Raw genomic sequence first — 12,509 nt, 5'->3', positions numbered from 1 at the left:
GTCAGTTCTAACCAAGTTAACACCATCACCCATATATATATATGCCATTATCCCACCCAGCTTCACCCACAACTCCACCCAGATGATACCCACCCACCATCACCAATCACCATGATCCACACCCTCAGCCATACCCCCACTCAGTGTCATCATAGCCTCTTTCCTGGTTAGCCGCATCAGAGAGTTACATCAGAGTAGGCAGTTGCACCCAAGTAGATGAGCCACATGCAGCTACAGGCTCAATCGACATCAGAGAGGCAACATCAACGTGGCAGCAATAGTGGCGTGTAAGCATGGCCGAGCGAGCATGGTGATGGACAGGTTTCCCCTGGATGGCAGCCTGAGGGCTTTATATGCCACCCCCTCCCAGTGGAGAGGATTCTGGAAGACAAAAAGCACTATTAGCAGTAGCCTCTATAGGTTTATCAGGGTATCGACAATGGAACCAGGTGATCAGGCGTGGTTCGCGCACCTCAGACACCATGTGATACCCACGGGGAGGCTCAGGAAGGGGGAAAACAGGCCTCCCGGAAGTTCTGGAAGGACAGAAAGAGGCCCGTTTCTGGCCTCCGGAGCTCAGGGGAGGCAGTTTTCAACCTCCAAGAGGCTCGAGGAAAACCTCCAGAGCCTGGGGAAGTGAAATCCCTCCCCACACCATGGTGCAGGAGGCTGACTAGGCCATGCCCACCATGGCCATATCCCCCAACAACTGGGCAGAGAACCCATTGCTAAAAATTTTGAAGCCCAACCCTGCTGAGTTGTCACTTTTTCCCTACAAACTTGGAGTTGATGAGATTGGAATTCTAATAGTTGATTGGAACCAATGAAGGCTGGAATTCCAATACTTTGCAAGTCAGGCCATTTTTGTCCCTTCCAGTCCTTTTCATCTTAGAAGAACTACTAAGAGTTCTTCCCTTAGTGACAGCCTCCTATGAGTTGTCACAAAATGCTTTTAGAAATACCATCAACTGCCAGAAAGCACTGTCTAGTTTTAATTTATTGCCACAGTGAGAGAGAGAAGCCAGTTGTAGCTTCCCAGAATGAGAAGTTCTCTTCTGTTGAATTGGTCCATTAGGACAACATTCTCAGCAGGATCTCTGGAGGATTCTAGCAGGGATTTTCCCATCAAGAGATGCAGGGATTGAACCTAGACTTGCCATATCCCAAGTAAGGATTCTGTACTTTATCTCGACAGGTTGATTTGGACCATACCTGCATTGCAGATCAATTGCAATAGAGAGAGAAGAAGAAAGCCAGGGAAGGATTATCTCATGTCACATTGGGAAACATAGTAATATACCTGTATGGTTACTAGGCATGAATCTGATAGCCACAGTCACATTGGCAGTACTGCACTGGGAAAGGGAGGGAAATGTTTGTTTGTTCATTTGTTTGTTTATTAAATCTGTATGTTGTCATCTTACTATCAAGTGACCCTGGGCAACTTACTAGTTATTGCTTTCTGAGAACATACAGACTGTAGAACTTAAAGTAAAGATCTTCATGAGGTTTGTTTGCGGGGTTTTTTTTTTAATCTTCTTTATAACTTTATAACCACTAGTAAAACAAAATGTCAAAAAGGAAATAACTGCATTTGTTAGCGACTAGAAATCCTTTATGAACTTTTTGCTGAAAACAGGAAACTGAACTTTGCTGAACTTGTGATTTATGGATTTAATTATTGGAAAGGGTAGAATATGGAAAGAAGGAAGCCATGATGTAACTTGAGATACAAAGGATTAAATATAAATGTGTTTATAAGTGTTGTAAAGATCAAAAGTTACTCCTTTATCTCTTTTTTTTCTTTTTCTTTTTCATTTCTTTTCTAGGTACTTATCACTTTTCTTTTACTTTTCTTTCTTTTTCCTTAAATTTGTATTACTTTGACTTTGTAAAATATTTCTTTAATAAAAATATGTTTTTTTAAAAAATGATAGCAATAGCAATAGCAGTTAGACTTATATACCGCTTCATAGGGCTTTCAGCCCTCTCTAAGTGATTTACACAGTCAGCATATTGCCCCCAACAATCCGGGTCCTCATTTTACCCACCTCGGAAGGCTGAGTCAATCTTGAGCTGGTGAAATTTGAACTGCCGAGCTGCAGAACTGCAGTCAGCTGAAGTAGCCTGCAGTGCTGCACTCTAACCACTGCGCCACCTCGGCTCTTGTCAAACCTCAAGGGTAGGCAACCCATCATATATGTTGGGCTATATGTTTCATCAGCATGGTGGTCCTCAACGTAACACTGTAACTGAGCTTGGAAGTACAGCTGTAAGTTGTGCTGGTTGTTAAGTAGGTCATCATATGTGATACTTTTTATGGTGGTTATTAAGCAAATCACCATGGTCATTAAGCAAAGCCACAGCTGTTAAATCCATTATCTTCAATGGGTGTTTCCTCTGCCCCCCAAACTGGAAATAAACACCATTTTACACAACAACAACAACAACCCCTCCTCTCCTTTTAAATTATAATAACCTAACCATAGGATGCTGCAAATAACTCTTATTTTGGACCAGTTGCTAAGTGCCCAAATGTGATCACATGGTTGTGGAGTAGACTAGCCATCATATTCTTTTTTGGGGGGAGGGGGCAATCTGTTGTAACCTTGAATGTAAGGTTGAGGAGTACCTTTATGTACTTCAAAGTATTCTTAAGGTGAGCGGAAAGTATTCTTAATTTACTTGGGGTAGGGAAAATAAAATAAAAGTTGGCTGGTTAACTAAATTTTCTTTCTTGTTCTGTTAATATGTTTCAGTCCCTGTAATGCACTTTGAACCAATTTATTTTATTAATGACACTTATCATTTAATTGACTTTCAAGGCCTACTCTTTATTGCTACTTGTGTCTGTGCTAAATCCAAATTGGATGCATGCTGTTTAGCTCTCTCTAAGAAATCATTAATTCCTCAGATTGCAGTAATGACAAAAGACAACAAAATAGATTTGGGAATAAGTTTGTTTATTCGCCATTTGGAACTTTCTGAAAAATAAATGGGGAAAAATATGAGGGGTGTGTGTGTGTACTTTTAAAAACAAGCAGGCAGAAAGTCTTCTAGCAGTCTTCCAAATGCAATATAGGAGTAATAAAAAGTACACCATGTATTAAAAATATGCTAGTAGATATTAAAATCCCTGTTTGTTTTGAACCATCACCAGATGACTGGAAATGAGTCCATCCTAGCTTAAGGAGATTCTGGAAAACAAGGTTTAGCTATTCAGGATAGAGAATGTGGCTTTTCTTATACCAGTTACTCTGCAGGTAAGAAAGACATTTGGACATAATTGGACCAGTAACCTCTCTGAGCCAAAGCATTTTGAGTACCGTTGTCCAACCAAGTCTTCAAAGTCTCTACCTTTCAAAACATCAAAGGTTTTCCTGCCCTTCTCTGATTGATCTAGGACAGGGGTCGGCAAACTTAAACACTCAAAGAGCCATTTGGACCCGTTTCCCACAGAAAAGAAAATACCGGGAGCCACAAAGGTCCTAACCAGAAGCCCCCTGTTCAATTCTAGAGCTGACCGGAAGTTCAGTCTCCTCACCATAGAGTCTCCTCCTAGCGTGGCATACTTTTTCCTCTACCTGTCATAACCAAAAGCCCTAAATTGTGGAGACAACTGAAAACCCCTCTCCTTACCATAGAGTCTTCTCCTGGCACCCTGTGCTTCTCCCCCCCAAAGGAAGCTCCTCTCAAATTTGTGGCGCCAACCAGCTCCAGAGCCGCAGCAGAGGGAGGAAAGAGCCACATGCAGCTCCAGAGCCACAGTTTGCTGACCCCTGATCTAGGAGAATCCTGATTATGGAACTCAGTCATGGGGATTGCAACTGGCCTTTCCTCTGCTATATTTTAAATGACAGTTGAAGCCATGTCTACCTACCCGTACTCTTACTGAGTTACAACTGTTTTAAGAGCTACCTCTTTTTAGAGTGCTTTTCAAATGAACTTTGTTTTAAGGGTTATATTCTAGCTGTCTAGTTTTTATTACAGATTTTTTCATTGTTTTTTACACAGCATTTTGGGAAAGTGAGAATAAATAGATCATTGCTTTCATTAAGAGTGTGGGAAGAAATGCCAGCAATGCTTAGTAGGTTGGACTTCTTTCATCTACTCAATAATCTGACAGGGACCCATGATTCCCTCAGAACCAGATTTACCACAGAATGTAATTGTTATCACTAGATTTCATGTGGTAGTAGATGCATAATCTAATTGTATTTGCTTTATTGTCTAACAGTACTTTGTTTAATCTCACAAGAGTGTTGAAGATTGCCTGTGTGTATAGTGAATATAAATGTTGACTACTACATTGAGGTCTTGATCCCATCAGGAAAAGCCCTCACCTTCTATTGTATTCATGATACAATAGTCATCCCATTTCTAATGAAATGTATGTACTTTCTCTACTTTTCCTAATAAGAAAATAGTGCAGCAGGAAAAAAAAAACTTTCAAATCCACAATGTACAGTCTCTGTTATCACATGGACGAATTTATTCTCTTATCAACAGGCAATCTAATTCACTGAAGGCCATTCTCCCCCTACTAAATTCAATTTAACCCTTCTCATATAAAATCAATTGCAATCAATCTGCCCTGCAACCCACAAGTAGGAACTTAGTGTCTTGTTCAAGGAGCTTTCAAATATTTTGGTAATGGTCCGATGCATTATTGACCATTTCAACTTTTTCTACTCTGCTCTGATTAGTTAATTGGCATTTTCTGCCACCCTCTTGGTTTGCAAATATATAAATGTGCCAGCTTTAGTTTTGTAAATCATGCTTTGGACTGGGGGAAAAAAAGGAAAAGTGAGATTGGAAGCATTTGGACTTAAGTTTGCGTCCATTGTAAAGTCCTGGAAAACAAAAATCCTCGTGATCTGGAAAACACAATTGTTTCCTGTAGAGCTGTGATGGTGAACCTATGGTATGTATGCCAGAGGTGGCACGCAGAGTCCTCTTTGCTGGCAGGTGTGCCATCACTTCAGGTCAGATCTCTGTGGCATTTCTTTCATGAGTTACTTTTTTCCCTGCAAACAATGAAACAGAAGCTCACAAAGATCTTACCTCTTGCCGTGCTGCTGGTATTGAGATGCCCCGCCTCCTGCTGGCCAGCTGGTCTTTGGGCTTCTGCTGCACATGTGCATGTGCATGTCCGCACATGTGTCTGTTCGCATGTGCACGTGCACCTTTCAGTTTGGGCTTGCGCACACATGCAGTTTGGGCAATCGGTGTCTAAAAGGTTTGCCATCACTGCTGTAGAGCATTTTGTTAACCCTGGGTTATATGCTGAAGGGGAAAAAAACTCAATCCGAGGCATTAACTAACAGACAATCTGTTAGTTAATTTGTTTGAAAACTTTTGAATTGATAAAACAGCAGCCACAATGAAGAAGCAAGTATTCTCTCTGTGGTGTGTTGGCACAATCCTAAATGACTTCTCCCTACCCACTGAATATGATGAAAGGGAATTTGAGCACTGCTTGAAACTGTGGAAGACATGGTTCTTAATAAAGCAGAGGAGTTGTTGATGGTCTGAGTGACTCTTGGAAAGATTAATGTCTCATATTGGTATACATAGGCAAGAAACATGAAAAAAAAACCACCAGCTTAGCTTGTATGCATCTCTTTTAAAAGATCCCTGGACTTTTTTTAATTTCTTTGTTTTTTAACATGTTGCTTTAGTTCACTATTTTAAAAAAGTGGGTTTATGCTGCTTCAAAAATAAGAGTTTCCAGTATCTTCCTTGCTAGGTTAAATCAGTTGGTATGGGATTGAGGGAGCATGTGGTACAATATAATACAATAGCAGAGTTGGAAGGGACCTTGGAGGTCTTCTAGTCCAACCGCATCCCTAGGCAGAAAACCCTATACCATTTCAGACAAATAGCTATTCAACATCTTCTTAAAGACTTCCAGTGTTGGGGCATTCACAACTTCTGGAGGCAAGCTGTTCCACTGATTAATTGTTCTAACTGTCAGGAAAGTTCTCCTCAGTTCTAAGTTGCTTCTCTCCTTGATTAGCTTCATGCTTCTTGTTCTACCCTCAGGTGCCTTGGAGAATAGCTTGACTCCCTCTTTTTTGTGGCAACCCCTGAGATATTGGAACACTGCTATCACGTCACTCCTAGTCCTTCTTTTCATTAAACTAGACATACCCAGTTCCTGCAACCATTCTTCATATTTTTTAGTCTCCAGTCCTCTAATCATCTTTGTTGCTCTTCTCTGCACTCTTTCTAGAGTCTCCACATCTTTTCTACATCGTGGCGACCAAAACTGAATACAGTATTCCAAGTGTGGCCTTACCAAGACATTATAAAGTGGTATTAACACTTCAGGTGATCTTGATTCTATCCCTCTGTTTATGCAGCCTAGAACTGTGTTGGCTCTTTTGGCAGCTGCTGCACACTGCTGGCTCATATTTAAATGGTTGTCCACTAGGACCTCAAGATCCCTCTCACAGTTACTACTAATGAGCAAGGTACCACCTATACTGTACCTGTGCATTTCATTTTTCTTGCCTAAATGTAGAACCTTACTCTTTTCACCATTGAATTTTACTTTATTAGATAGTGCCCAATGTTCAAGTTTGTCAAGATGCTTCTGTATCTTAAGCCTGTCTTCTGGAGTGTTGGCTATTCCTGCCAGCTTGGTGTCATCTGCCTCATCCAAATCATTGATGAAGATGTTGAAGAGTACTGGGCCTAAAACAGAGCCTTGGGGTACTCCACTGCATACTTCCCTCCATGTAGATGCAGTTCCACTGAGGACTACATGTTGAGTGTGGTTGGTCAGCCAGTTATGAATACATCTGGTGGTGATGCTGTCTAACCCACATCCTTCTACTTTATCTAATACAGGTAGTCCACAACTGAGGATCACAGTTGAGCCCAACATTTATTTTTGCTAAGCAAGAATGTTGTCAAGTGAGTTTTGCCCCATTTTATGATGACCGTGGGACACCGCAACCATCATAAATAAGAGTACATTGCGTAACATCTGAATTTTGATAATGTGACCAAGGGAATGCTACAACTATCATACATGTGAAAAATGGTCATAAGTTACTTTTTTCAGTGCCATTATAACGTTGAATGGTCAATAAAGCAATAGTTGTAAGTGAAGGGCTATCTGTAATTCAAAGAAAAAAATACTGTATAGGCCAAGATGTATCCAAATTTAAACCCAAAATGCTGGAAATGCAAACAGGGACAAGGTATCTTCTTTCACTCATAGTGGTCATGCCCCAAAGTGAAAAGATATTGGATGACTATAGGGAATTAGCTGCAGAATTTAACCAAATGTCGAATAGAATTCGAACCGGAAATGTTTCTCCTGGGGATAATTAAGGCAAAGTATAATAGAAAGTTAAAATACTTGGTGTTACATATAATAATGGCGGCAAGGATTGCTTTTGCACAATATTGGAAAAAAGATAGTATTCCACCAGAGGGATTAGTAATCCAAAAAATATTTGATTGTGCAGAAATGGACAAACTTACATTAGAATTAAAGGGAAAGGATGATTTGGAATACTGTGCGGAATGTGAGAAATGGTATGAATGGATAGACAATAGAAATAAGAAATGGAAATGTGCATACGGTTATAACGTTTGGAAATAGAATGTATATAATGTATACATACGGATATTGATTCTAGTTGAATGAATAATGCCACAGATCTCTTAAATATGTGATAAAGACATGTAAAGAAAAATTGTGCAATAGAAATAAATATTAAAAAAAGAAAAGAAAATACTGTATAGGCCACGGGTCCCCAACCCCAACCCTGGGCCACAGCCCATTACTGGGCCATGCCACCCTGCTACTCATGCGATTGGAGCTGCGTCTGCATATGCATGCCAGCCCACCACTCATGTGGCCTGGTTCTCCTCCCCACCCCCACCCCCCAACCAGGCCACAAAGGCTGGAAACGCTGGTATTGACAATTCATTCAAAACTAAGACAGCTGATTGTGTGAAAGTCCAATGGCTTCTGGTCGTTAATTCCATATATCTTGAGACTTGGCTATATGCAACGTAGCTATTATGTGGCAATATCTTGTCTTTTTATGTATACTGAGCCCATATGCACCAAAGACAAATTCCTTGTGTGTCCAATCTCACTTGGCCAATAAAGAATTCTGTTCTATTCTATTCCATTTTAATTCTATTCTATAAGCAGCACTGCTGGTTTGGCCTTTTCACCGCATTTGATAATTCTGAAACTTTTAACAAAATAATGTTTTGTTGTTATCAGTCATTTCTACACAGTTGATTTATATAGCATCTAATTGAGCAATCCGAACATCATTGTTGCAATATATTAATAATGAAGACTGACTTTCTAGATGGTTGACTCCATAAGATGCTATAAATCAGGAACTTGGAAATGGCTAATAGTTGTTGTGAAGATGTGTTTTCACTTCCTATTCTTTCCCTCTTGCTTGTTCTCTCAGGATGGTAAGTTATTGCTTAGAATGCCAAGCAATGACTGGCAATGTCTTGTTATAACAATTCTTACAATTTATAGCTTTGTCACATCTTGAATCTAATTGAATTTGCCTTCAACCAAGTGAATATTATTAAGCAAATGTTCAGGAATATTATGCATTTGAAAAATATAACTGTACACATAACTGCTGATTCTTTCATTCTGAAGGAAAAATGTCAAGAATACAACACAGTGCTGGCTGTACTAATATTTGGGGCAGGGATTTTTCCCCCCTCTTTTGAGCGAATCTAGTAATCCACTTAACTTTTGGGCAATCCACTGATTTACATGCCACCTGATCCCTATGATTAGCAGTGCACCTCTAAACCTCATCTTGTCTACCTTCTTAGAAATTAAAAATGTCTATGTTTATTTATGTACTCAGCGAGCATAACCTGCCCTTTTCAGGGAAGCTTCTAGCATCATTAGAAGATAAGCAGTGAAATTAGGAAGCTGCTTAAAACTCTTTGATCTGGAAGTAGAGCTATTGAACCTGAGTTATAGCAATAATATCTCTGCCTTTGGAGAAACCTTCTGTGCTTTGAAATAGTTCTGAAATGACACAATTATGTGGTCATTTACCACACCTCTTGTCTACAGCTCAGCTTCCCTTGAGATCAGGATATCTTTTAAATCAAAAACTGATGATTTTAGGCTTGATGACACGTCTGTCTTTGTCATAGTTCTGCGGCTTCACCAAGCACAGTGATCATTTCTATGCTCAAAGGCTGCTTCTTTATGGGGGCAGGGGAGAAGTAAGGCTCAGCAAGTTAGCACAAGTGAAAGGAACTGAAGTGGAAATTAATTTTCTGAACATGATTGGTATTAGAACAAGCATTGAACAAATGAATTGGTTTGTGGGAAATGGATCTCATAGAGCTTGGTCATATTAAAGTATCAGGAAAAGACTGCTTGCCCTTGCTTTTTAAAAGCCCCCTATTAGAGTTATTGTCAAGTGACAATATCACTGGCTAGTTTGACGGAATGTGTTATTTGTGGCTATCTTAAAAACACTTGCTAAAGTAACTCTAGGTTGCTCAGTGACTAAAGATGCTGAGCTTGTCGATCAGAAAGGTTGGCAGGTTGGCGGTTTGAATCCCTAGCACCGCATAACGGAGTGAGCTCCTGTTACTTGTCCCAGCTTCTGCCAACCTAGCAGTTCGAATGCATGTAAAAATGCAAGTAGAAAAATAGGGACCACATTTGATAGAAAAGAAACAACGTTCCATGTGCCTTTGGTATTTAGTCATGCTGGCCACATGACCACGGAGATGTATTCGGACAGCACTGGCTTTTTGGCTTTGAAATGGAGATGAGCACAGACCCGTAGAGTCAGGAATGATTAGTACATATGTGCAAGGGGAACCTTTACCTTTACCTTAAAGTAACTCTGTCTCCCCATGTTTGAATTGGGAAATTAAGGCCTGTTTTGAAATCAGTGGGTGCAGTCAGCTATTTTCTAGAGCTGATTAAATAATAGTACAAGGTTCTTGTTTTGAAAGAAGGCTAAAGCCAGCTAACAGGTGTACAGAACATTTGGGCATCTGTCATGGTGTGGACTGAGGAATACATATCTCTGTCTCTTCTTATACTATTGAGTTTGCTAAGAGCCATCCTGCATGTGAAGTACTTAGCTCTGCTCGGCAAGACTTTTTTTTTTTTTTAAATTGAGCATGAGAATCTCAGTCCCATAACTGGATCATCAGCATAGGTGGTAAGCACCCCTTTCTGGTGCTTCCAGTCCAGAATGGGATCTCTTTGTTTCTGCTATTTTCTTTGTCCCAGAAATAAATTGCACTTCTTTTGACAATGGGGGGTTACTAATTCAAATGGAAGTATTGAAGCAATACTTTTTAAAATTTTCTTCCCCAAAATAATTTTATTCCTTTCTTTACTGTGTTACAGTTCCTTCCTTTTGGGGTTTGGTGAATTCAGCTTGGAATCTTTGCTCTGTTGGAAAACGGCAATCACCAGTCAATATAGAAACCAGCCATATGATATTTGACCCCTTCCTTACCCCACTTCGGATAAACACAGGGGGAAGAAAGGTAAGGCTGTGCTTGTACTCTTAATTGTAAAAATAACAGGTACATTTTTAACCTCTTTCTTTCTTTTTTTCTTTCTTGATATTCATTTTGAGTTTGTGCTGTCTTGTGCGCTTTATGTGTTTGTGTGTGTAATTGTTATTAATGATTTTTTAAAAGGAAGATTAAAACGAAGACAAACTAATATTTAGATATATCCTTCTGCTACTATTTAAATGGTGCTTCAGTTGTCAAAACCAGCAAGACATTCGTTTTCATCACAGAAATTCTCTCCCCAACAATGACAGTTTTAAATTATTTCACTTTAAAATATATATTTTAACTTCATTCCATATCCTAACATAGTTATTTTGAAATAACAAGTTCATATTTGTCATACCCAGGTATTTTATCTTCTTCTCAATATTTGTTTTTAAACAAGGACAAACAAACATAAAAATAAAATTAAAAAACCAACTTCCATTACAAATTGTAGAAATTGTGTCAGTTGGTTACAGTATTTCCATGCATCACTTCCATAGTCATCACCTGCTTTTCATATCAAATTGCATATTTTTAATTCACCTATATTCATGTATATCACAATTATTATATCTCAACCTTAATTTGACTATAATTGTTTTTACATCCTTTTATATATAATATTCAAAATCTAGAATAGGATTATATGATAACATTCTATTAAATCATCCTAAGATCATCCAAATCATAATACATCTTTATAACATATTCTAGATAAAGCTTTTAACCTCCTCTCATAATCTCTATGCGTTGTTTATATAAAATTTCATATTATCAAACTTATATGTATTGTTATCTTTATTAATCATTATTTAACTATAGCTATTGTCACTTCATTTTATACATACTACTAGAAAACTAAATTTAGCTTAGTTTTTATTATACATATTCATTGCATCAACCTGTATCTTTCCAATAATAGTACGGTCTTATATCTCTTGCCATTTGTAGCATCAATGTTCTAGTTACTTTCTTAATAAATCTTGTATAAACTTCTCTTGGCAACATGTTGTTCCTTTCGTATCTCATAAAAGCTTGAAACCCAACATCTGTTCTTTCCTTCAGCTTATCTTTGGTTATCGCTAGTGCTTCTGTCAAGGTTTCTCTTCTTATCTCTTTCAATTTTTCTCTCTTTTCTTCTTCTGTGCTTTGAAGTCTGGGGTAAAGTTCCAATCTATCTATCTCCCCTTTCCATATTCTGCTCTTGCCATTACCAACCATGCTCACTTTGTTGTCAGTATCCACAGTTTTCTTATCTCTTTGCTCATTTTTTTCTTCCATTTTTTTGAACTCTGTGTAACTGCTTTTCCTCCTGTTGTTACAACCCTCTTTATAATCCTTCTTATTATCTTCTTTATATTCCAAGCTTAAGGAAAAAAACTTTAAGTGGAGATCAAAAACAATCCAATCAATCCAATCAAGCATTATAAAAAAAAAAAGGAGAATTTTAATTCATAGGTGTAAGCAAAAATGAAAAAAGAAGAGTTAATCCATTCAGGAACCCCTGTAAAAGTTCCATCCATAAAAAAAATTAGAAACAGGATAACACACTAAGTTCAATGCAGATCAATCTCGCCGCTTACAGTCTTCTGTCTTCAATCTTAACTTATTTTTTTTTCTTGGGTAGTCTCTTCCTCTAATAATAAAATTTCCTCACCAATTCGACACACTTTCTCTTTCCGCTTTCTTCCTTTTCTGGAGCTGTCCCAACTTCAGCAGCTTCATTAGCTGTGTTTCTTTTTCTTTTTTTTAATAAATGTTTTTTTTAATTAAAACAAGTACAGCATCTTTCTTTACATCTGTAGAAAGTGTATCAATCGATTATAGATCCTCCACAATCAACAAACATAACTCATATTGCCTCAAGCATTATTATATATCCATTTTCATTTGACTGTAATTATTATTTAAAAATATTAATACAAGTAATAATCTTGAACAATACCTGCCCACAC

General features: G+C 38.4%; 1 protein-coding gene across 1 annotated transcript in view; it reads left to right on the top strand.

Annotated features, from left to right (window-relative positions):
• Positions 1–12,509, top strand: part of CA10 (carbonic anhydrase 10) — a 395,119-nt gene that overhangs the window by 161,423 nt on the left and 221,187 nt on the right. Inside the window, exon 3 of the mRNA XM_032211105.1 lies at positions 10,394–10,536. Coding sequence (XP_032066996.1) covers positions 10,394–10,536 — 143 coding nt within the window. The remainder of the gene's footprint in view (positions 1–10,393; positions 10,537–12,509) is intronic.

The sequence above is a fragment of the Thamnophis elegans genome, chromosome 2 (assembly GCF_009769535.1).
Source record: "Thamnophis elegans isolate rThaEle1 chromosome 2, rThaEle1.pri, whole genome shotgun sequence".
NCBI classification, from domain to species: domain Eukaryota; kingdom Metazoa; phylum Chordata; class Lepidosauria; order Squamata; family Colubridae; genus Thamnophis; species Thamnophis elegans.
The sequence above is the reverse complement of the archived record's forward strand: the minus strand, read 5'-3'. Positions and strand labels throughout refer to the sequence as shown.